Genomic DNA, 23784 nt, shown 5'->3' on the forward strand with positions numbered 1-23784 from the left:
CAAAAATTTAAATCACTGAACTGTTTCTTTTTTGAGTTCGTTCGTTGAGCGAAGTTTGTTTTTTTTTTTTTTTTTTTTACACAGAAAAATTTAGACTAGGAATCCTTCAGAACCGTTCACACGAATTTGAGCTCGCATATTTTGCACAGAATTCATAATTTTCTTTTGATGGCCAACTAAGGTAATACCCAATGCGGTTAATTCTTTCACCGTTAAATTGATCACCGTGTCCATCGATGTAATGCCGTTGCTATGGAAATTTTCCACATAGCGTGCCATCTTTATTGAATTTAACCATTCTTCTACACTTAGGAAATTTGTTAGGTCGGGTGCATCAGCTGCTAATGGATTGTTGGAACTAAACAAAAAAATTACAAAAAATTATTATTAAAATTTTATTTAATAATTGATCCCCTTCCTCCTACTTTTTTTAGAGTGGAGAGTGGGATAGGATATTTCTTTTAAAAACTGTCCCCTGTCAATATATTAGGTCTTATGATCTTTAAACTATAGACAAAATTTGAGAAATGATTGTTTGGATTATTGTTTTTGTAAAGTGGCCTTTTGGAGATCTATCTAGTGCGAGAGTTAATGGACCCAGAATAAAGGAATCGATTCCTTTTGGATTACAAAAGCTGAAAGGTGCCCAGATCTGTAAAATGAAAGTTTACAGCCCTTGAGGCGTCAAGATTTCAAACAAGGATAATCTATGAATGCTTCAAAGAACTGAATCACCTGAAATTGAATAACACAGTCATACTGATCTGGGTATCGGGTCACTCTGGCGTTAAGGAAATGAAGCAGTGAGCTCGTTGCCACGAGAAGGGTCCTCTCAAATGCCCCCTTCACCTGAGCCAGTCATTCCCATAGCCAGATGCTCCGCAATTATTAAAGGTTAAGAATGTTTGGATTTGAAACCTTGGATCCATCAATCCCAGGAGAAATCTGATTAAAATAGCATCTCTTACCCGGAGACGGCTTGCCTTCGGGTAATAAGTTGTTCTCAAGGAGACACAGAGGATATATCTTCTATTTTTTCCGGGTCTATTTTGCCCCGATAATGCTTGGGCAGGGGCATTGTTATAATCGTTAGAGTTTTATCCCCCCCCCCCACCTTCCAATATGTTGTACATTTACTAGCCATATAATTTTTTACTGTCAAGTTACGAGCGATTTTGTTAGAGGTGATTAAATAATCTCAAACAATCGTTCCTAAAGTTTCTTCCATTTATTAAAGGAACACCTTGTATAAATGTTACCCTCAAAATGATCATTCCAGTAAAAAAGAAAAATCAAATTTTTAGCATGAAAATTCTTTGAAATTTTTATCAAAGATAAAACCGAGAAATTGATTCATCTAGAGATTTTAGTACAAAAGGAGAACGGTCGATCGAAAAGACCAGTTGTAAAACCCGCCTTTTTGATCTTCGTTCGATTCTCTCAGGTTACCGTTAATGACCGTACATCGGATCGAAAAATCTTTCAAAGACTTTTCTACTTAAAATTATTTTTTCTCTATCACTGTTTTATACATAGATGATCCTTCTGAGCCACCTTGTATAAAATAAAAATAATAACTTACGCACTAGAAATAAAATGCTTGAACAAAACAAATGAAAGTTGTTAGTATTCAAAAGTAAATAGAAAAAATGTTAATAACAGCCGCATTTCATGCATTATTCGGAAAAACTCGACACTACAAACAAATGCAAACAAAGTAGAAGAAAATTTGTGGAAAAACAATAAACATAAAATGATGAAAATGTACCTTCTCTTTTTTTTTTTAGAACAACATAAAAAGCCATGAAAATTTGAGTGTGTGTGAATTGTGTGTGAAAATATGTGTGGAAAATAATTATGAGAGAAACATTTAAAGCTGATTAAAAGTGACCCAAGCACCTGGATTACGGGAACCACTTGTTTGATTTTGACTTTGACTCTGACTCTGGTGAGACTCATCAGTTGTGGGTTGTTGTTGAGTAGATTGAGTCGATGTCATGGAGGTCGTAGCCGACCCCGACCATTCACTAGGTAACGTTTGATTCGAATGTCGTTTACTCGTTGTATCATTACTCGAATTCGTTTCTGTATTTTTCTGGCTCATCCATAAATTATACAAATCGTTTTTGGTCTCGTCGTAGAAGTCTGTTTGCATCCATTCCTTCGGGATGAATTCCAAAGGTGATTGATTCGACTGTTGTAGATCGTTTAATAAAATCGAATCGTTATTTTTTTGATGGGCTCGCATCATTGTTTGAAAATTAATTCGTGCTATATTTTGATCACCATATAATTGTGCTAGAGCTTCGTTGATTCGATGATGGGCTCTAGGTTGTGTCATATGTCCACCATAAAAATGTTGATCACCAAAATAATTGTAGGGCGCTGATGGTCCAAAATTTTGTTGTGTCGTTGGCTCAAAATGTCCCAGATATTGTAAAGCGTTATTATATGCGGTGGGGATATTGTAAGAGGGTTGTCCCAAGCCAGTAGTAGAAAAATATGAGTTCAACACTTGTGGACGACTAAAATTAGTATTAAGGTTTTGTTTTAATTACTGAACTAGTAAAGCTTTCTAAGTACATACGTGTCTCTAAGTAAGTGCTTTATTTGGGAGTCGTTTTTTTTATTTGATTGTTTCGAATTTTAGCCGTCCATAAATAAATGCGCGCGCTTTTCAACCAGCTTTAAATTTTTTTTTTTTTTTTAGTTATTAAATATAATTTTTAGCTAGGATTAAGTTAAATGATAAAATAAAAGCTACTAGCAAATGAATTTGGATCGCTAAATTTGTTTTACAAAGCTGTTCTTATTACACTATATTTGGAAGGTTTATTCCATGCCAAATTTGAATCGGTATACTCCTGTTGTTCTTAAACAGCTACAAATAGTTCATGGAGTAGTGGTCGGGGATGGGCCAACCCTTTTTCGGTATCACAACGGGCCCTAAGTGTGTCCCACCCCAGAACAGCCACTCTAGCCTAACCTAACATAAGGTTTGAAACATCCCCCAAAAAAAATTTCCTCCAGATTTTCTAAACTCTCTGTCCTAAGTAGTGATCATAATTTAAACAGATCTCTCTAGAAGTCAGGCCAACAGTTCTCTGGACTTCGTTTATTTCTAGGTGAAAAGTTCGATTAAATTCACGCCATATAACAAGGACGTGAAACTTTTTTGGAACTTTTCCGAGCTGTCCCGAAAATTAGCAGAAAATGGAGGAAGGAATTTTAATGAAATTACAGGTCGAAGATCGACATGGAAATGATTTCTTGGCGAAAGTGTAAACATAACATTTTCGTAAAACAAAATGTAGTCCAGGCGATACGTGCAAATATTATGTATCAATAATTATTTGTCACATAACGCATGTACTATTATATTTAGCTTAATACTGCGAAGAATAGTTTAGCCGGTTACTGCGATTAATTTTTGGAAAAATTAATAAAAAAAAATAAAAATAAAAATTAATAAAAAAAAAAAAAAAAACAAAGCGATCTACTGATAAATTGAATGAATTTTTTGGTTTCGAAGATGAAGCATAACAGAAAAATCAGTTAAGCACATCAATTTATGGACAAGCAAAAAATAATAATGGCAGAACTATCACGGTACCTACAAATCGATTTAAATTTATGTAACGTAAGTTTTTTTTTTCGAGAATTATAACTGAAAAATGATAGTTGGTCGCTATAAATGACAAAAGTGTGTCTTCATCATAAATGCGACACACTGTATAAAAAGGCATCAATAAAATAATAATAAATCTGATCAAAGAGTACCGTGATTGCACTACTTTAAATACAAAATTAAATAAATAAAAAAGCAGAAATGAATTTTATACAGCACATTCGAAATTAAAAAGAATTTTGAAAAAACGAATCTTTGCGATAACGGTTTTTTTAAATAATTTTGTTTTAATCAAAAAATAGAAAACAAAAACAATACAAAAATTATAAAACGTACCGATTTTGGGCTATTTTTCGTAAGGTATCAGGATTCCTAATTAATTTATCCAATGTGGTGACTATGCTGGCAAATGAGGGCCGATGTGTCCGTTCTTTTTGCCAACAATCCAACATTAATTGATATATTGCTTCAGGACATTCCATTGGTGCTGGAAGCCTAAATTAAAAAAAAAAATTTATCCATTATTAAAGGATCATACTTTTAAGTTTAAGGAATTTGGGTGGCAAATATAATGAGTAATTTTGGACTCAACCTTTAAAAAAGGCCTGGAGACATTGAATAAACCGGGACAAGTTGACTTTCCTGCTCGTTAAGTTTTTTGTTGGTCTGGATTCTTCCTTCGAAATATACATTCCAATAATTGCTCCCCCGGTTACTTAACTATGGTTTGTGGAAGTTTATTTATATTTCACTTACCTATAACCTTTTTCAATACTCTTGATGACGTCCTGATTGGACCAATTCCAATATGGCCGTTCACCATAAGACATAACTTCCCAACAAACAATACCCATTGACCATACATCAGATGCTGATGTAAATTTTCTAAATGCTATTGCTTCAGGTGCTGTCCATCGGACTGGAATTTTTCCACCCTACAGAAAGCAAAAATAGGTTATTTTAATATACCTTTTAAGTTTTGAGCCTGAATTGGCAATAATTATTGTTACTAGGGTCTCATTTAGTGGATGATACCATTTTATGGCTCCAAAGAATGATTTTTGTAGGAAGATCGAATTCGTCGTCGATCACGATACTCTGGGACATTTGCCTAGAGTTCTTAGTGGAAAAAAGGGATCTGAACGAGTCCCTAGTAACATATGAATAGACTTTGAATTTGGTTGAACGTACCCTAGTGGTGTAAGCACCTTCTGTCGTGGATTCAATCTCTCTAGATAATCCAAAATCAGCTATTTTACACACTAATTGTGTATTAACTAAAACATTACGTGCAGCTAAATCACGATGCACGTAATTCATTTCACTTAAATACTGCATCCCTGATGCGATGCCCCTCAACATTCCAACCAATTGTAATACTTGAAATTTACCATCGTTTGCCTACAAAAAAACAAAACATTAGTGAACGCTACCTAAACTTATTAAACATCCTGTATATTCTTGACAATCAGTGCTTGCAAAATATTGATAAGAAAATGTCTTTTTTCGACTGGATTTTAATTTTTCTTCGGGGAATAATGATATTTCGTGTTCGAGTCACCAAATTGACAACAAGTGACATTTCTCTCTGGAAGAGTAAGTTTAGTACTAAATCAAAGAGTTTTCAGATCCAGTAAGGAAGGAAAAACGTAAATTATTTAACAAAACTATTGATTTACCTTCAAAAATGTATCCAAAGAACCATTTTCCATGTATTCGGTAATAATCATAATTGGATTGGATTTCGTTACAACACCTTGTAAAAATATCACATTTGGATGCTCAAATTGACCCATTATCGAGGCTTCTGTTAAAAAGTCATTTCGTGCTTTATCCAAAGACCCTATTTCAAATAAAAAGAAAATTCAAAAGTTAAATTCCAAATTCCTTTTAACAATTCTTTTTGTTGATAAATTGTTTACCTGGTTTTAAAGTTTTTATTGCTACGTCGATTTCTTGCATTCCTACAGATGGCAATTTCAATTTACCCCTACATACGTCACCAAATTCTCCACCACCTAATTTTTGAAGAAAAACAAAATTAATTTACCCATGTAGGATGTGATAAAATTTGTGTTGTGCAGCAGTAGCGGTTTTGATATCTGATTCGTCAGTGGAAATGTGTCTCATAAATGAGTGCATTTACAGGACTATATTGTTAGTTCAAAATTTATGTGGACAGATTCTCAAATGGAGGGGTTATGATCCCCAAAACCCCTCCCCTCATTTGCACGAAAATTTACCTATAATAGCTTCAATAGTGATACAGCTTGCATCGATTTCACGTGCGAATTCTCGAACAGCTTGATTTGGATCCTCGTATGTGTGTGGATCAATGTAGGTCCGTGAACCGCCCGGAGCACCACCAATAGCTGTAAAAAGGGGGGTAGTCACTGCAAAACAGAAACATTCACATATTAATATTCATTTTAAATCCACAAAAATTTATTTGAACGATACAACAACGCTTCAAGCACAAAGATATTTAACGCAAACGAAAAAAAAAACAAAAACATGTATTTACCGTTAGTATGTGTCGTAACAATGGGCGGGCTATCCATATTATGAAGAACTAAAATAAAAAATTAAGCAAATAAAAAATCACAGAAAAATTAAAAAAAAAAAACGAACATTTATCATTCCTCCTGTCTCCATGTCTCCTCCTTCTTTAGTCGAATTTTTAAAATTCGTTGTAAAAATTAAACGCAATACGAAATGAAAAATAATGTTCGAGTTGTGGACTCGCGTCGTTATAAAGCATTTTGATAAATTGAAAAGCATTAAATTAAATTACGCGCTAAGCAACACATATTACATAAACACGCATGCGTTAATACTATCATATATATAAGGAACTTAAAATTTTCAGTGGGCATTTGGTTCTGTGGTTCTTTCTGTACATTAAAGGAAAATTAATACAAATCACAGGGATTTTTCTGTGGATCCTTAGGTCTCAGAAATGCATTAGAACTTTCCTTGAACCTCCTTGACTTTCCTTTTCACCCAAATGAAAATTATAATTTCCATGAACATATATGCGTAAAACAGTATTGAGGAAAATATTTCTATGGAAATACAAAATAAAACAGAAAACAAAAAAAGTATTTCACAATCCATGCAAGCTTAGAAAAAAACCGCAAGCTTAAGAATTTTTTTTTTCTCGTTAAGGAAGGAAAATTTATTTTGGACTTACTGTACGTCACTACCAGTCCTGTGAAAAGTGTGCATGAAAAATGCAATGGTTGCTTGTTAGGGTTTTTAAAAACGAAAAAAAAATTAATCCACACTATTTAAAATAGAGTAGATCGAAGGGGTGGTGGGGGTAGGTTTTAAGACTCAACAAACATTTAGGTGGGGGGGGGGAGTTTAAAGAGGGGGGCTCTAGTTGATTGATAATCTAAACTCTAGTAACTAATTTAAACACGTGCACATTTAGGCTATACAAATTTTTACACGTATTTTTCAATTATCTCACTTGACTTTTTCTATCGATGGGAATGTATCCTAAATTAAACATTTAAAAAGAAGGGGGGGGGGTAGTGAGTGAAAGGAATACTATTCACACTTAATTTATATACATAACTTTTAAAGGATGTGATTTTTCTCAATTTTTCTTTTGGAAAATTAATTTCATTGGGATTAATTTCATGGAGTTGCTCTCCTTGAGAACAAAATGCCACCCGAAGGCGAGACAGCTTCTTCGTCAGAATTTCTCAAAGAATTCATCTATCTAAGATTTCGGACCCAAACATTCTAAGCCTGACGCTTTACAGGTTTCTGCAAGTGCAAATAATATGTAAGGTTTCATTGTCCTTCATGTCTCCCGCGAAAGTGGGATCATCAAAGATCCTCATGTTATGAAGGTGGTAGTTCAATCAACAGTGTCCTGTCAAGAGTCCCATCACCCATTCTCTCAAGAGATGTTATACAGTTTATTTATTTGCGAAAAAATGTGGATTCCGGAAAAATTATTGAATCGAAAAATGGAGTTCTTAATCCCGTAGAAAGATTGCTTGTCTTCTGAAATAGAATCCGGTCTTCCCCTTTCTTCTAGTGTCTTCCAGGCCAATTACCACTCTGGGAAAGTATCCTTGGTGGCAACTCACGTATTAGTGACTTTTTTAGAGCCGGTAAAACTTTTTAAATCTATTCGAAGATATTTTGTATGCCGGTTTGTAAAAATCTTTGTTTCCGGCATTCAGAACCGGAAGAAATAAGGCTTATTTGTTTGAAGTAAAGTTATTTGACAAAAAAGGGCTTAGAACACAAGATTCAAGGTGATAAGTGTCGCTAGAGGACCTGGACTATCAAATCATTTTGGAATCCGAGTTCCATGAAGGTTCATTTCTTTCGGCGTTATGAAATTGGGGGTTAAAGGATTTTAAATGAATAACATAGGGTGAGAATCGAACGACTTGTCGCAAAACCGGATTCTTTTAAATTAAGAATTAGAAGAAATCGAGATTTTTATTTCTGTTAGGAGAAACACTCGGTTTTAAATTTTTGTTATCAAAGTACGAATTGAAAAATCACATCCTGTGGGAAACGAAGAGGGAATACATGACGTTTACATACAGACAAATACGAATTACGAATGTTAATTTGATGACTTATCCTGCCTGTGACCCTGACAGTATGAATGGATGAAAATTTTAAATGAAAATTGTCAACAACAAAAATAGTAAAACAAATCAAAAGAAATTTCCTTAAATGAAAGAAAATCTTAATTATGATGATGAACATATGGTTTGCAGAAAATGAAAATCAAAACGAAAATGCTTACCTTCGCCATTACGATATTCAAGCGCATCACAATCGCCCGGTTGTTGTTTCAATTTGTTGCATTCGTCACTCTGCCGTGAACGTAGGAACATTACAGCCATTATGATGATGACTACGAGCAACGTAACAACGGCAACAGTGGCTCCTCCAGCGATTAATCGTGCATCGAGACTAGCACCATCATCGTGTTCACTATTTACATCACGATGAATATCCGGATGATGTGAATCGTATACTAAAAACAAAAAATTATTTAGTTCTAGAAATTTCTCAAGGGGAAATCGACATTATATCACGGAAAACCATTTTTAAAGTATCGAGATTTTCAAGAGGCAGTCAAAACTAGTTATAACGACATTGAAGAGACCTCGAATTATGGTCGTTTGTATCCTGATTCGAGGAAAAATGAAAACTCGATCGTCCAAAGACAAAATGGTCGGGTTGGAGTGTCCCTAACTCGTCGAAATAATAGAATCGTTGTTACAAGCAATTTGATCAAAATTGAAGGTAGATAAAATGGATTAAAAAAGTATTAATTCATGGAATACTACTTTTTATGACACAGAGCCAAGGGCAACGGGCTCCGGACCCCTCGGGGGGGACAGCGAATGTTAATATTATAATAGAAAAAATATTTACCTGTTCCAAGCATTTGTCCAGTAGTTTTATAAATAACGGGTGTAAATTCACCAGCACCTCTCGATGTTTTCGCTCGAACTTGTATACCATATTCAGTGCGTTGTTTTAACCCAGAGAAAGTAAGTTGTAAATCCTTTGTAAAGGAGGTAATCGTTGAATTGGTTTGATCCAATTCATAATTTCGTGGAAAACATCGTACTTCATATTCGACGACATCAACATCGTTGGCTGCATCGTCTCCACTAGTACTTGATAATGGCGGATCCCATGCAATCACAATTTCCGTTGCCTTAACAGCTATAACGCGTACATTACTGACCAGACTATGGACGGATTGTTCAGTTGTAACCGTAATGTCTGTATACTCAGGCGGATTTTGTGACATTTTTGATACGGGATTCTCAGCGAATACTTGTAAACGATATGTTGTTACCGCTGATAAACCGGATATTGTTACTCGGGTATCGTTAAAAGTTTCCTAAAAATTATTTTTTTGTGAAATCGAACCAATTTTGGATGTTTTTTTTAAAATGATAACTTACGGTACTAGGAATGTATTGCACTGTTGAACCACAAGCATCGCATTGTATTCGATAGAAAATATCGGTACGTCCTCCTAAATTTTGGGGTGGATTCCAACTTAAAATCACAGTTGATTGGTCGATAAAATTCACTGATAAATTTTGTGGAGCAGATGGCGGTTCTACAAAAAAAAGTATCATTTGAAACATTTTTGACAATAACTGAGCGGAGATTAACCCTTCAGAATAGAAAGTGGAGTATTTATACCAAATTTCCGGACAAAAGTTTCCATTGAAAGTTGTTTTTTAGTGTAGTTAGATAACAACTCCATCACAAACAGATCACTTGAGTTACCTTAACCTCGCTCCCCGCCTGTTTTGTAAGCCGCAATCTATTTGCTCCTACGGATGCATGTCATTATTGCTTTCGATTTACCGTGTCATTCAATTTACGTTTACTGCGTTTGTTAGTGCAATTAAGTAAGGATTTTTTTTATATTGAAGAAGAACTTTTGTGCTTTAAAAAGGTAACGGAAATTTGGTATAAATACTCCACGGTGCGTTGTAAAATTTGAATTACAGGGTGTTTAATAAAAGATCAAACTTACGTGTACAAGCCATTTTCTTAAGATCAGTTGGTGCACGATAATATCCAGGATTACATCGACATTCGCTCAATCCATAATCATCGGCTTTACTATGCGGTGGACACGGTTCGCAAAATCCATCACCCGTGTCCGATTTATATTTACCGTGTGCGCAAACATTACACTTTTGATTCTCAAAATCTGGCTCAAAACCAGGTTTGCATTTACAACCACCCGATAACAAAGTCCATTTTCCGTCACCCTTACACCAATATCTTGGTGGTGTATTATTTGCGATTTCTGCATTCTCCACACATGAACCGGTTGCTTCTTCGATAACGGTCACTTCACGACCCGTTGGTGTGGCTGGGAATCGTGCAAAATTTATTGTGATTGCTGGACATGTTATGTAATACACTTTTATCGCTAGCAATGAAATACAAGCTCCTTGATCTCGAAATGCAAAATATACTCCACGTTTTGTTACGGGAATCGATTTCACTTCGGTATTGAATCCCACATCTGCATTTATACTAAATCGACCTTCTCCAGCCGCAATACGACCTTAAAAATTAATTTTTCAATTATAATAAATTCAACCTTAAAAAAGAATCTTTTAAGAGCCTCGTAAAGGGGTGAGTTAACTAACCGGAATCTTCTAAGGATAAGGACGAAAGATCAAAATTGTTTCGAGGAGTGGGTAGTTTCTGAAGTGTACAGAAGAAGCCTGGGTACTTGGATAGGCAGACTCGACCTTTTAAAAAGGTCTGTAAGTGTCATCAACTGATTGAAGGTGCCAAGTTAGGAGCTTTTTAGCCGTCAAGTTGATGGGAAAAGGTCTTGAGTCTCTTGACCTTGGATAAACCGATGAAATTCGATTTCTCTACCTTTCAAGTTAATGGGAATTCTTTTCTTCTGTTTTTCTTGATATATACTTGTTCCTCGAAGTGTACAGAAGGGACCCAGATAATTGGACAGACGGACTCGATCTTTAAAAAAGGTCTGGACACATTGAATAAACCGGGACAAGTTGACTTTCCTGCTCGTTAAGTTTTTTCTTCATGATTTGTTGGCCTGGACTCTTCCTTCGAAATGTATATTCCAATCATTGCTCCCTAGGTTACTTAACTATGATTTGTGAAAGTGTACAGTAGGGACCCAGGTGATTGGACAGACGGAACCGACCCGACCTTTGTTTTATTTTACTACTTTGACTGGTAGAATACCAACCGCTGATAGTTTCAGGGACATAAAGAAGAAAGGTATTTATGACGGGCCTAGAAATAAATATATTAAAAATTGTAATTACCAATTAATTTATAACTATCAGGCTCCCACGGTGGTGGATCTCTTGTAGCGGCATCGAATTCATAATACAATAAACTAAATGTTTCTTTACAGCTTAACGCGTTACCTAGAACATAGAAATTCATGAAAACAATCCAGAACCTTTCGAATACACTTAAAACTCCTAATAATCTGACTCTTAACTGTTTCCAATTCCTCCTAAAAGTCAGATTATTGAGAATTCTATGTAAGCGTTGATTTTTTTTGTATTTACCTGGAAACAAATTACAATCTCGTATTGTAAATTTAATTTCGATATAAATACGATTTGCTAGACCCCGTTCGATGAATGGCGTCCATAGCCAATTATTGACATTATTATAGGCGACATCACAGACTACATTACTGCGCCAATTAATTCCTGCATCAAAATTTGTAAAAGATTCTTCTAGCCACTGTAAACAAAAAAAAACTAAAATTAATATACATTTCGTTTTAGGGCAAATTTTGCATTGCCCATTTTTATTTTGGATCTTATGGTGTTCGTTATCTAAACTAATTTTGACTCAGAAGAAACGAAAATCCGTTCAAAATTGCTGTCAAATTTGTAGTTTTTAAGTTATACCGAATAGATTCATTTAAAGTTGATTCTTTAAAATTTCAAATACAATTACAGCGAATATCATGAAAACTAGAGCTTTGACTTAATTTTTAACGCGAGTTTTATCTATCTTGAATAAAAATTAGTCTAGACTAGATTAGTGAAAACAAACAATTGACTGAGTTAATTGTTGAAATACCATGTATAGGCAGTGCTAATTACTTTGTCACATTACACATACATACATGTCACATACATAAAACTGTGATACCCATTAAATACATACTATACAATTTACGCTCTCATGGGTAAACAGTGATATTTACGAAAAAATGTTTCAAACAAAAGTTGTTAATTTTTTTATATGGAACATTTTTTAAATTTGAATTTTTGTTCTATCTCTACCGGTTTAGAAAATGCAAGACCCAGTTGACCTATGGAGCTCATTTACGAACGCGACTAGTAATCGTGATGACAGACGGACAGACAAACAGACAGACGATAGACAGACAACCGGAAAGGGACTAATTAGACGATTTTATGAACACCTATACCAAAATTTTGTTCATAGCATTAATATTTTTAAGCGTTACGAACTTGGGACTAAACTTAGTATACCTTGGTATATTTCATATACATGGTATAAAAATAATTTTCCTGAAAATCTCAGAATTTCTCGAATTTTTCAAAGAGGGGTTTTCAAAAATGAAAATTCGTTCTAATGGCTGTATATTAAAAACTGCAGCTCTAGTTGAAATTAGTCTAGAAAATGATTTTCATCAAAATTGTCAACAAAAAATTTCATTCGATTTTTTCAAATTTTCCAAAGGGGTACCCCTTAAAAAAATTATAAAAATTCGAGATAAATTTTTAATTTTCGAATTGGGTAAAAATCATTTTCTAGGCTAATTTTGACCCAAGAAAAACGAAAATCGCGTTAAAAAATTTCCAGAGGACGTAGTTTTTAAAATATGACCTGTAATTAATGGAAAACATCCATATAATTTATTTATGAAAATTAAAATTCGTTCTAATGGCTGTATTTTAAAAACTGAAGCTCTGATTGAAATTTTAACTTGATTTTCGTTTTTCTTAGGTCAAAATTAGTCTAGAAAACGAATTGCTAAGATGTTCTTACACATTCAATTTTAAAATGATTTCCTTCAAATATTATTTTCGAATTTGAAAATAAGAAAATCAAATTAACGGAAATAAAAATAATTTCGATGTGCATTACACATATATACGAATCATAAATTTTCCAATATTTGAGAAAAATATTGAATGAAATATAAATGAACACCGGAACTAAGTACATCTCGATGAAACGTGTGGAAATTTTCCTGTTTTCAAAAAGAAATCAATATGAAAAATGAAATTACACTTTTGACAATGATTTCGTTGTAAGAGAGTAGAGACTGGTCACGTTCTCAGCTAGACAAATTACAAAAGGGAATACTAAAATATTTTTAGGGAAAAAGGAAAATCCCTTCACATCGTATTTACGTTTCGGGTACATCAAATACGTTCGCTCCTTTCTTAATATATTTAACTCAATTATCGGTGACTGGCTTCATCGCTTTATATTCAACGTAAACACCCAAGAGCAGGCTAGCGTTACCAGTTTCTACCCATCTACCCATCACTATTACTTCACTAACTCACTATTCTCTCATACTGCATGCGTTTTACGTTATTTTTCACCCCCTACCCCACATTTATTGTAGGGGAGGATCACATATACACACCGTATATACTTTCATGGGTATGTTACTTTCATGTACGTATTTTCTCTACAAAATATTTTCAAATGTTGAGTCTTCTCTTTACTTTGTTAACAGGGTTGGACAAAATTATTTTTATACCATGTATCTCTATATATTATAAATGCAAAAGTAAGCATGTTTGTATGTTTGTTTGTTTGTTACGCTTTTACGCTTAAACTATCAAATGGTTTTTAATGAAACTGTACAACAATATAGCTGATATATTAGAATAACACATGAACTATAATTTATAAAGATATATTAAACAAAAAATAAAGAAATAAAAAAATTTAATTTAATTTGACATTTGACATTACCATAAATTACAGATTTCTGTAAAAATAGTCAATATAAAATATTTCACGGCCATCTTTTCTGATATACTCAAGGAATAATTACGACTATTATACATTTAAAAAAATAGAAAACCATACATACTGTGTGTGTTTGAAGCATCTAGGGATAGAATTATGTCTGTAGTATGACTGAATACAGAATACATTCGTTTAGTAATGCATCTAAAAGAGTAAGGACTACAGATACGATAAACAGATACGATAGGACAAGTCAGTAGCACTGATGATTGACAAACTTGCTAGTTATCTGTAACTAAATAACTCCCACCTCCAAGTGTCTTCCAAGTAATCCAATGCATGCATATAATACCTCTCTTTTAGATGCATTACTTAATGAATGTATTCTGTATTCAGTCATACTACAGACATAGTTCTATCCCTAGATGCTTCAAAAACACACGGTATATTTTACCTGTGTAAAACAATTCTTACCATTATTTCGAGTGTTATAGAAAGGGGATAAGGGAGAGCAATCTTTATCAATCTTTATTTTTAAACCCAGCGAAACGGGTGAGTATCACTCTAGTATGAAATATACCAAGGTATACTAAGTTTAGTCCCAAGTTTGTAAAGCTTAAAAATATTGATGCTACGAAAAAAATTTTGGTATAGGTGTTCATAAAATCACCTAATTAGTTCATTTCCGGTTGTCTGTCTGTCTGTCTGTCCCTCTGTCATCACGATTATTCATAAACGAAAATATATCAAGCTGAACTTTTTATAGCATGCTTAGGACTTAAAAAGTGAGGTCAAGTTCGAGAATGAGCAACATAGGTCAATTGGGTCTCCTTAGGACCCATCTTGTAAACCGTTAGAGATAGAACAAAAGTTTAAATGTAAAAAATGTTCCGTATAAAAAAATAAACAACTTTTCGTTCTAATGGCTGTATATTAAAAACTAAAGCTCTGGTTGAAATTTTAACTGGATTTTCGTTTTTCTCAGGTCAAAATAAGTCTAGAAAACGATTTTCATCAAAATCACCAACAAAAAATTTCATTCGATTTTTTCAAAGGGGTTAACTTACCCTAAAAAAAAAATTAAAAAAATTCGAGATAAATTTTTAATTTTCGAATTGGGTAAAAATCATTATCTAGGCTAATTTTGACCAAAGAAAATCGAAAATTGCATTAAAAAATTTCCAGAGGACGTAGTTTTTAAAATATGACTCTAAAAAATGAGGGTTAGGTAAACCCCTGAGTTTTTACAATCTAATAAACAACTGCGGAAAATTTCAAAGACAAATGACAAGGATTAGGATAATAATCTTACAATATTTGTACAACCCTAAACATGAAAGATAGTTGATGTGCTCGTGAATCGTCGGTTACTATGACTACAAATAGGCAATATTTGAGAATGTTAAATTGAACAAATGTTAGTACGTTACGTTTATATAAGTCCCTCTATCGGATATGCTTCTAAACATGCTATATTTATAAACTATATCTATGTACAGGGTCTACAAAATTTCTTTAAACACTTGCTTCAATTACACTTAAGTTTTTTTTATGATCGACAAAAATAGTTTAGAAATAATAATACAATTAATGCATCTTTGAAATTTTCCACAATTTGCATTGGCGTAACTAACCCCAATTATGGAGGGGGGGGGGATTGTTAGGCGTTTAAATCAGTTTTTTCACAAATTATACAAAAACTATGCATTGAATAAAACTAAAAATTTCAAATAAAAGTTCTAGCTGAAGTATTTGCGTACATTTTAATTTTTTTTCGACTTTCTAGCTTCAAAACTGACCAAGATATGCCAATTTTAAAAATGGAATTTTTTTGCTCATTCTATCAAAGGAAAAAATATCCAGCTTGTAAACCGTTCGAGATAGAACAGTCTTAATGTAAAAGTTATTCCTTATAAAAAAAATTAACAACTTTTATTTGAATCATTCTTTCGTAAACATCACTGTTTACCCGTGAGGGCGCAACTTAGGAAAAACTGATTAAAATCCCCCAACTAGACGCCAGAAATGAGAGTTTAGTACACCCCTGAGGAGTCGTTAAGGTATTGCCTGCATGAAAGCACTTGTATGCAGATTTGGCCCAACTTTTTTCACAGGTTCAGAAAAATGTTACCTGTGAGATCCCGAATTTTTGGACGTTTAGATCGCGAAATAATCAACTGTAAAGTTCCCGATTTCGAGGATTGTACGATATTAAAAACTTCTCTCGGCAGAATTGAAAAAAAAGTAGGAGAGTTAAAAGAAATGTTTTTGACAAAAGTTGTCAAAATTGAGACTGGTTTTTTACTTTCCCCTTTCCAGTTTGTTCCCCTCGACCAATCGTTTCCCCTCGAATTATAATTAATTACGCAGTGCTTTTATAATTCCTCGAAGGAATTAAACTCCATTTGGTATCTCTTTTGCTGATACACCGTGTACATATATATTATTAAATGTTATTGTTATCTATTCTTTTTCATCAATTTTCACACTTTTCCAACATTACGTTTTTCCTTCATTTTCACATGTATGTACATGTACTAACAAATAGATATATTGTTTTAATCACGAATTTTCTCATGGAAAACTTTTTTTTTACAATTTTCAAATTTTTCAAAAACGAATTTTCTTGGTCTATGGTAATCTGTCGGTTTTTTAAGTGGATAAGCAAAATTTACCACTTAAAAATAACATATTTCGAGATCAATTTTCGTCTATTTCGAGATCAATACGCTCAATTTACAAAATTTTAAAAACCCCTAACAAATTTTTCGGCTACGGAACCCTAAACGCGCGTTTGAAACGTATCTAAGAACACTTTCCATTAAATTGCCTTTTGCTTTAAAGCCTTTTTCAAACTGAGCCGATTTGGAGCGGATGTATGGGCTTTGGAAGCCAAAATAAGATTAGAATAATATCATTTTCTTAAATTAAAGGGGATTTAAATGAAATTGACTTACTCCAGGAGTTGTAGCCTGTGGTCCATATGGATATTTAGTCCAATCCAAACTTTGTTCCGTCGTTGTATCCAAGAGTACCACTACAAAAATAAAACAGAATAAAAAATTAATAAAATCACAAATGACAAATGAAATGTTTTTTATATTTCAGGTCAAGTCGTAAATCGTTGAAAAACATGTACGGGTAAAATACAGGTTATCCCTCCTACCCAAAAAATAAGATTCATTTTATAGGATCATGTTTTTTTATACACTGAAAAAAAAATTAAAATAATGACAACCTCATCCCGAAATTAGCCGTTTCATATTGAAATAAAGTAAAAATACTTTCAAACATTTTCCTAATGATTGGAACAAGTACAGCTAAATATTTGTATTTACAATAGAATGGAATTGAATTTAAAATATGAATTAGCTGATACAAAATCATTGAAGTTAAATAAACAAAATCATTACTTCTATGAAAGAGATTGATTTTAGGTTTAAAGTCATGCATTTTATTCATGGAAAATAAAATTGTACTTAATTGGAATATATAATCGTGTAAATAAGGCGAATCGATCAATTAAAAGAACATATCTTTACGTTTTCTTTAAATATCGAATTAGGTTAGTACGAAAACATATCTATCATTTTTAATTCATATGTGATTGAGCCAATCACATGAAGATTGTTGTTACCAGATAAGAGAGAGTTTGAAATAAACATATTGATCATTTTTGTAATATATAACAACCATTGATAGATCAGTTGGTAGAGCAATGGGCTAAAGACACTAAAATTAATAGTAAACCATATTTCGCTGGTTCAAATCCCGCTCGAAGTTGTCTATTTTTTTTTTTTTAAATAAACCTTCTATTTTTTTAACCCGCTCATGAAGTTGTGACAATCACATCAGTATTTTGTTATAATATTTATAAGTGGTAGAACCAATAAAAAAAGATTGTTTAAAACTCTGTTGTATTTCAAAACAATAATGAAATTTATATTAAATAGTACATTAATTTCATACAAACAACTCATGCGTTTGTGTCAACTTCACCACTCAATCCCCTACGGTAGTTATATCACATTCCTGACTCCATTCGCCATACTTGATCTCGCTATGATGTTGAGACAACCTCAAAAAAATCAAGTCTTTTATCCAAAATTTTCCTGGCGCTCGTATATCCTTAACGCAGTCGGGTATTGATTTTTTTTTGTGTGTGGGACTTCCAGTATATATATATTAATTTTGTGAATATGTCAACAAGTCATTATTACAAAAATAGCCAATTGAAAAATAGTTAAGCACATTTGAGTGTTCTGTCTTCATTGAATGGTAGAACAACTTTAAGCCATAAACTTGTCAACTGATTTAATTTAAATGGCCAATAAAATTTCAAAATAATATAATTTTTCCCTTCAGTTTTGTTTCATTTGTGTTAAAAAACAAAAAAAAAAAAATGTTAAAATTTATGAGGATGTTGAAAAATTTTATTTTATTCATGTATTGTTTTGCAACGAACGAATACATTCGCGATGCGATCCGCATTCTTTATTTATTTATTTTATTATTTAAATTTAATTTACAGTCAAACTTCTCTTGAAATATTTATTAAGTTTTACTGTAAAAATCATTTTTATGAATTTACTATGACATTTATTGCTTGGTAAGGCTTAACAAGCGCGGATTGGCCAGCTTTCAAAAAAGGTGATAGACACGATACAACATCCGAAAATCGGTGAAATGCGAATCGGAGTATAAACTCTCTCATGATCGATGTAGTGCATTTCTACAATATCTGACGCCCCGGCCAAGATTTTGTACAGTGTACTTAATAAACCTGTAAAATGTTAGTTTGTTCAAAGCATCGCCTGAAATTTAGGGTTCAAATTCGTGGCAGTGAAGGATTTGAAATATCGAACTCTAGGATACATCGAAATTAAATATATAAAATTTCAAAAGATTTTCAAAATTTCATACTTCTTAAAACCTTTCTTAATATTAATTGATATGAAGTTGTCTCAACCTCATCGCGAGATCAAATATGGCGAATGGGGCGAAGAATGTGATGCAATTACAGCACGGGGTTGAGTGGTGAAGTTGACACAAACGCATGAGTTGTTTATATGAAAGTTTTGAAATGCAACAAAGTTTTAAACAATCTTTTTTTAATTGGTTCTACCACTTATAAATATTATAACAAAATACTGATGTGATTGTCACAACCACATGAGCAGCTTTATTAGGTTTATTTATAAAAAAAATTAAATTTCTTTGAGTCCAATTTGAACCAGCGACATATGGATTACTATTGATTTTAAAATATCTTATATATTATAAAAATGATCAATAAGTATATTTCAAACAACAATCTACATGTGTTGGCTCAATCCCACATTGGTTAGACATGACAGGTATGTGTTCGTACTAGCCAAATCCTCTATTTAAAGCAAAAGCAAAGAAATTTTCTTTTAATTGATCGATTCGCTTTATTTACACGATTATATATTCCAACTAAGTACAATTTTATTTTCCATGAATAAAATGCATGACTTTAAACGAAAATCAATCTCTTTCATAGAAGTAATGATTTTGTTTATTTAACTTCAATGATTTTGTATTAATAAATACATATTTTAAATTCAATCTCATTCTATTGTAAATACAAATATTTAGCTGTACTTGTCCCAATCATTAGGAAAGTATTTTTACGTTATTTGAATATGAAACGGCTAACTTCGGGATGAGGTTGTCATTATTTTAATTTTTTTTTTGTATAATCTTGAAGAAGTCCTTAAGAATATTGTAATAAAATAAAATAAATAGTCTTACCTTGTTCGCCATAGGTGCCAATTACAATACACACAAAAATAGCCACACAGGGCAAACACCATTTTGGGGGCACTAAAAGAATGCCCATTTTGTGAAATAAAACATTCGTTTTATTCTATGTCATAAAGTAAAAATGTTCTTCAATTGTATTATCCATGATCAGATCCAAAACATTCTAACAAAAATCACACTTCGAATTTACACCAGAAACTCACAAAATTTTAAAAAAAAACTTTATTTTCACAGACTTATCATTTTCTTTTTTTGTACTTTAGATAATTTTGTTGATGATAGAAGTGTTACAAGATGATTGCCAACGTGATTCCTGAAAAGAAAAAAAAAATTTTATTAGAAATTTTGCAAAAAGTATTCTTTAAAAATAAAAAAAGATGTTGCTTAGAAAAATTTCGAAATAAATATATAGTATTTATAATAAAACCAACACAATTATAGCGGCCGCGTTCAAACATCCTTAAGGAGATATGCAAGAATTGAATAATACTAGGGATTTCAAGAAATCTTATAAATACATTTTTTTACCAATAAAGTGTCCAAAAATCACAAAAAATCCCTAGGACATCGGGCTTTTTAATTTTTATTTTATCGTTCAAAGTTGGCTGAAAAACTGATGAATCATATAGGTTATCCTTTTCAATTGGGTATTTCTATATTAAAAAATCTAGAGAGTGTGATAAAAAACTATCTAAAATATTTAGACAATCTTGTAGTTTATAAAAATACCATCAAAATATAACGTTGTTCATGATATCAAAACAAAATTTTAATTTAATTATGAATTCATCGAAGATCCAATTTTTTTATGAACAGAGACGACTATAGTTAGTTTATTAATGATTGAAGAGCGATATCTATATTATCAAATTTATAAGCAGCACTTGCACACAATATATTTTATATTTTTGTAGTTGCGTGGTATTGTAAAGCCAAAAATAACTCATTACTTGACTAAAAAGCATGCATTTGGTTTATATATATGTACCGTGCAATAAACCAAAACTTTTTATTAGGTGATTTTATAAACACCTATATACAAATTTTGTTCTTATCATCAATATATCTAAGTGTTACTAACTTGATACTAAATTTAGTATACCTCGATATATATAACATATATACAGGGTATAAAAACTGTAATAATTTTTACAAGCATTCCTGTACACTTGGATACAACCGTGTTGTGTCTCCCTGCATCTTTCCCCTTTCAATTGAATGTACATAATTTGTTGGATTCGAACATGTATATTCAAATGAATTTGGTGACAGATGTCAAATAACGAAATAGTTGTATAAAATTTTTTCGAAGTTACGGAATGTTTGAAATGTCAATGGTTTGACAGATAGATACACGTTAAATAGCTTCAGCAATACGTGTACCCGACTACCAGTATCAGAGACGACATCAACCCTTGTTCATTCGGTTTCTGTTTTTTTTTTTTTTTTGATGTTTTACCACTGCATAAATTATTTTTTATTAAAAATAAAAGCGTTTATGGGTTGTACAGGGTCGTATATGTAACAAAGGGGTCTCAATATAAAATATTAATATAATAATAATATACTAGCTTGTACGTGAAACAAATTTCATAGAAAAGTGGTGAAAAACATCAAAAGTTCTTAAATTATTATTAGGAGAACATGTATTAAAAATAGTATGTTTGCCTAATAAACTTATTATTTAAATTTATGATATTTTTTCGTTCAAATTACTTGTCTAGCGTGTTTTTTCCTACGCGGTACATTTTTAGTCCGTGAGTATATTTTTGGTCAAACCTGGACATAAAAAGCTTGAAAATGAGGGATTGAATCATGGAATTTGATAATGGAATAAGGCAGATAAGGGTAGGACAGAAAAAAAGGCGCCTGGCAGTGTATCACGGCTACTGCAGGAGCTGTCACAATGTCTCATCTTCTCTGTCACTGAGCAGCTCTTGTCATGAGGAGATGGACTTACTTGAGCCAGCCTCTCTTTGACGACCTCTCCGACCTGGAGTCCGTCGACGTCAAAGCTTTCCTGCTGTTCTTAAACAGCTCCAAATAGTTCATGGAGTAGTGGCCGGGGATGGACCAAACCCTTTTTCGGTATCACAACGGATCTTATGGTCCAGTTGTGTCCCATCCCAGGACAACCACTCTAATCTAATCTAACCTAACCAATACCATACCAGCATTGTAATAAATACCATGCATTTATGACCGTGAACTTAAAAATCTCTAAAACATAGAACGACCCCTCTTTGGCTACGTCCCTGATTCTATATTATGTATATATATGGTTAAAGATTACTTCAAAAATATTCAAAATATTTGATTATATATTCATTTCATATTTAAATTTTATAATAAAAAACAGTGCATTCCAATATGTCCTCTATGGACGCCATTTTTAATTTAGTTCAGGAATTGATTCATTTTACAATTCAATTTAATGATTCCTGTATCAAAAACTTAGTTGATTGCAATAGTAAAAGCCAAAAAAATAAACGGTCCGAAACATTGTACAAGACTTTAATTATATTATAAAATTGATATATTATTCTTGTAATATTTTTATTGAAAGAAGCCAATTTTAAGAATTATTTAAAAACAAGGAAAAGCTTCAGGTTCTTAACTTCACTAATTTGGCTTAAATAAGTTTTATTTATTTATGAAGCAGTATATTCGGAATCACACGGTAATAAGGAACAGGATTATATATTTATTGGATTTAATATAATATTTAGAAGGATCTTCTGTGGTAAGGGTGAGGTTAAGCAAAGATTACCAAGTTACAAAAGTTACTTAAAAAGACATTTTTAATAATATTTAATCAATTTTGGGTAGGGTTGATTTGGCCACTTTTGACGATTTCATCCCCTTCAGCTCCACGGCTCCAGGGGGACGGGTCCCAGAGGAGAGTTATATCAAATCTAGGACCTTGTTGATATAAATCCTGATTCAAAGTTTCACTGCTGTCCCCTCAGCCTCTCTCTAGAAAATACCATTTTTCTGTATTTGGAAAGGTTTGCCTTTGGGTGTGGGCCTTCTGGAATTTTTCCGGATATGTGGTATACCAATTATAGGAACACCATAAGGTCTAGCCTTGTGCCAAGTTTAATCGAAATCGTTAGAGCCGTTTTTGAGAAAACCCCAAAAATCCTGTTTTGGTCTAGAGGGAAGTACCCTTGAAAAAAGACCTAGGGAAAAAATGAAAAAATCGTCTGGAATTATGACCAAACTGAACCTATGTATCAACTTTGAGAAAAATCGGTAGAAAATTGAAGGCTTAAGTGTAAGGGTGTCTTCATCTTAAATGCGAAACACTGATATTTATTAAAAATTGAAATAACAGTTAATAAAATTAAGGGGCGTTAAGCTATCGTAACAATGAATAAGTCTAATCAAATATTTTTGGAAAGATGATTCATATAAAATTGATAACTACTATTAAACTCTCCAGGGTATTTGGGAAACAGTAACTAAAATTTGGTAGCAAACAGACGGGTGTATCGAAAATTTGATTAAAATTTTTATTATATACTAACATGAAGCAAAAAATATATTTTGCCCCGAAACAACAACCCAATTACCATAAATGATAATTTTTTTTTGATATCAAATATAAAAAGTATTACCCTCCGGAGTGTAGTTAAGGGTTAAATAGGGTTTTTATTTTTAATATAATGCTGGAATATAATATAAAATATATTTATACATGTGCAATATTGCCAACTGTCAATGTATTTCATACATCTGTTTCAATCAAAACGTCCAATGGAGAAAAAGAACTCCATCATTCAAGTCATATTTCTTCCCTCGTTTTAGATATGCAAGGATTGAATAATACTAGAGATTTCAATAAAACTTTATAAATACATTTTTTGATT

The 23784-nt window shown here is 32.5% G+C and overlaps 1 protein-coding gene across 5 annotated transcripts; it reads right to left on the reverse strand.

Annotated features, from left to right (window-relative positions):
• Window positions 1-34: 34 nt before the first annotated feature.
• On the reverse strand, window positions 35-20117 carry LOC123302717 (ephrin type-B receptor 1-B). 5 transcript variants are annotated; one of them, XM_044885779.1, is made up of 17 exons: window positions 19901-20117; window positions 17083-17162; window positions 11719-11899; window positions 11467-11571; window positions 10179-10721; window positions 9592-9752; window positions 9050-9527; window positions 8412-8645; window positions 6153-6200; window positions 5872-6021; window positions 5551-5646; window positions 5308-5471; window positions 4820-5029; window positions 4385-4563; window positions 3965-4123; window positions 1900-2525; window positions 228-358 (listed from the first exon to the last, which is right to left on the reverse strand). In XM_044885779.1, exons 1-17 carry the CDS (start codon window positions 19986-19988, stop codon window positions 342-344), a joined length of 3519 nt encoding a protein of 1172 aa, XP_044741714.1. In that variant the 5' UTR covers window positions 19989-20117; the 3' UTR covers window positions 228-341. The 5 variants fall into 5 exon arrangements, 2 of the variants coding, with proteins under 2 accessions (XP_044741715.1, XP_044741714.1); XR_006535550.1 differs by having other exon boundaries at window positions 231-358; window positions 1769-2525; XM_044885780.1 differs by lacking the exon at window positions 1900-2525 and having other exon boundaries at window positions 35-358.
• Window positions 20118-23784: the final 3667 nt, after the last annotated feature.

The sequence above is a fragment of the Chrysoperla carnea genome, chromosome X (genome assembly GCF_905475395.1).
Source record: "Chrysoperla carnea chromosome X, inChrCarn1.1, whole genome shotgun sequence".
NCBI classification, from domain to species: domain Eukaryota; kingdom Metazoa; phylum Arthropoda; class Insecta; order Neuroptera; family Chrysopidae; genus Chrysoperla; species Chrysoperla carnea.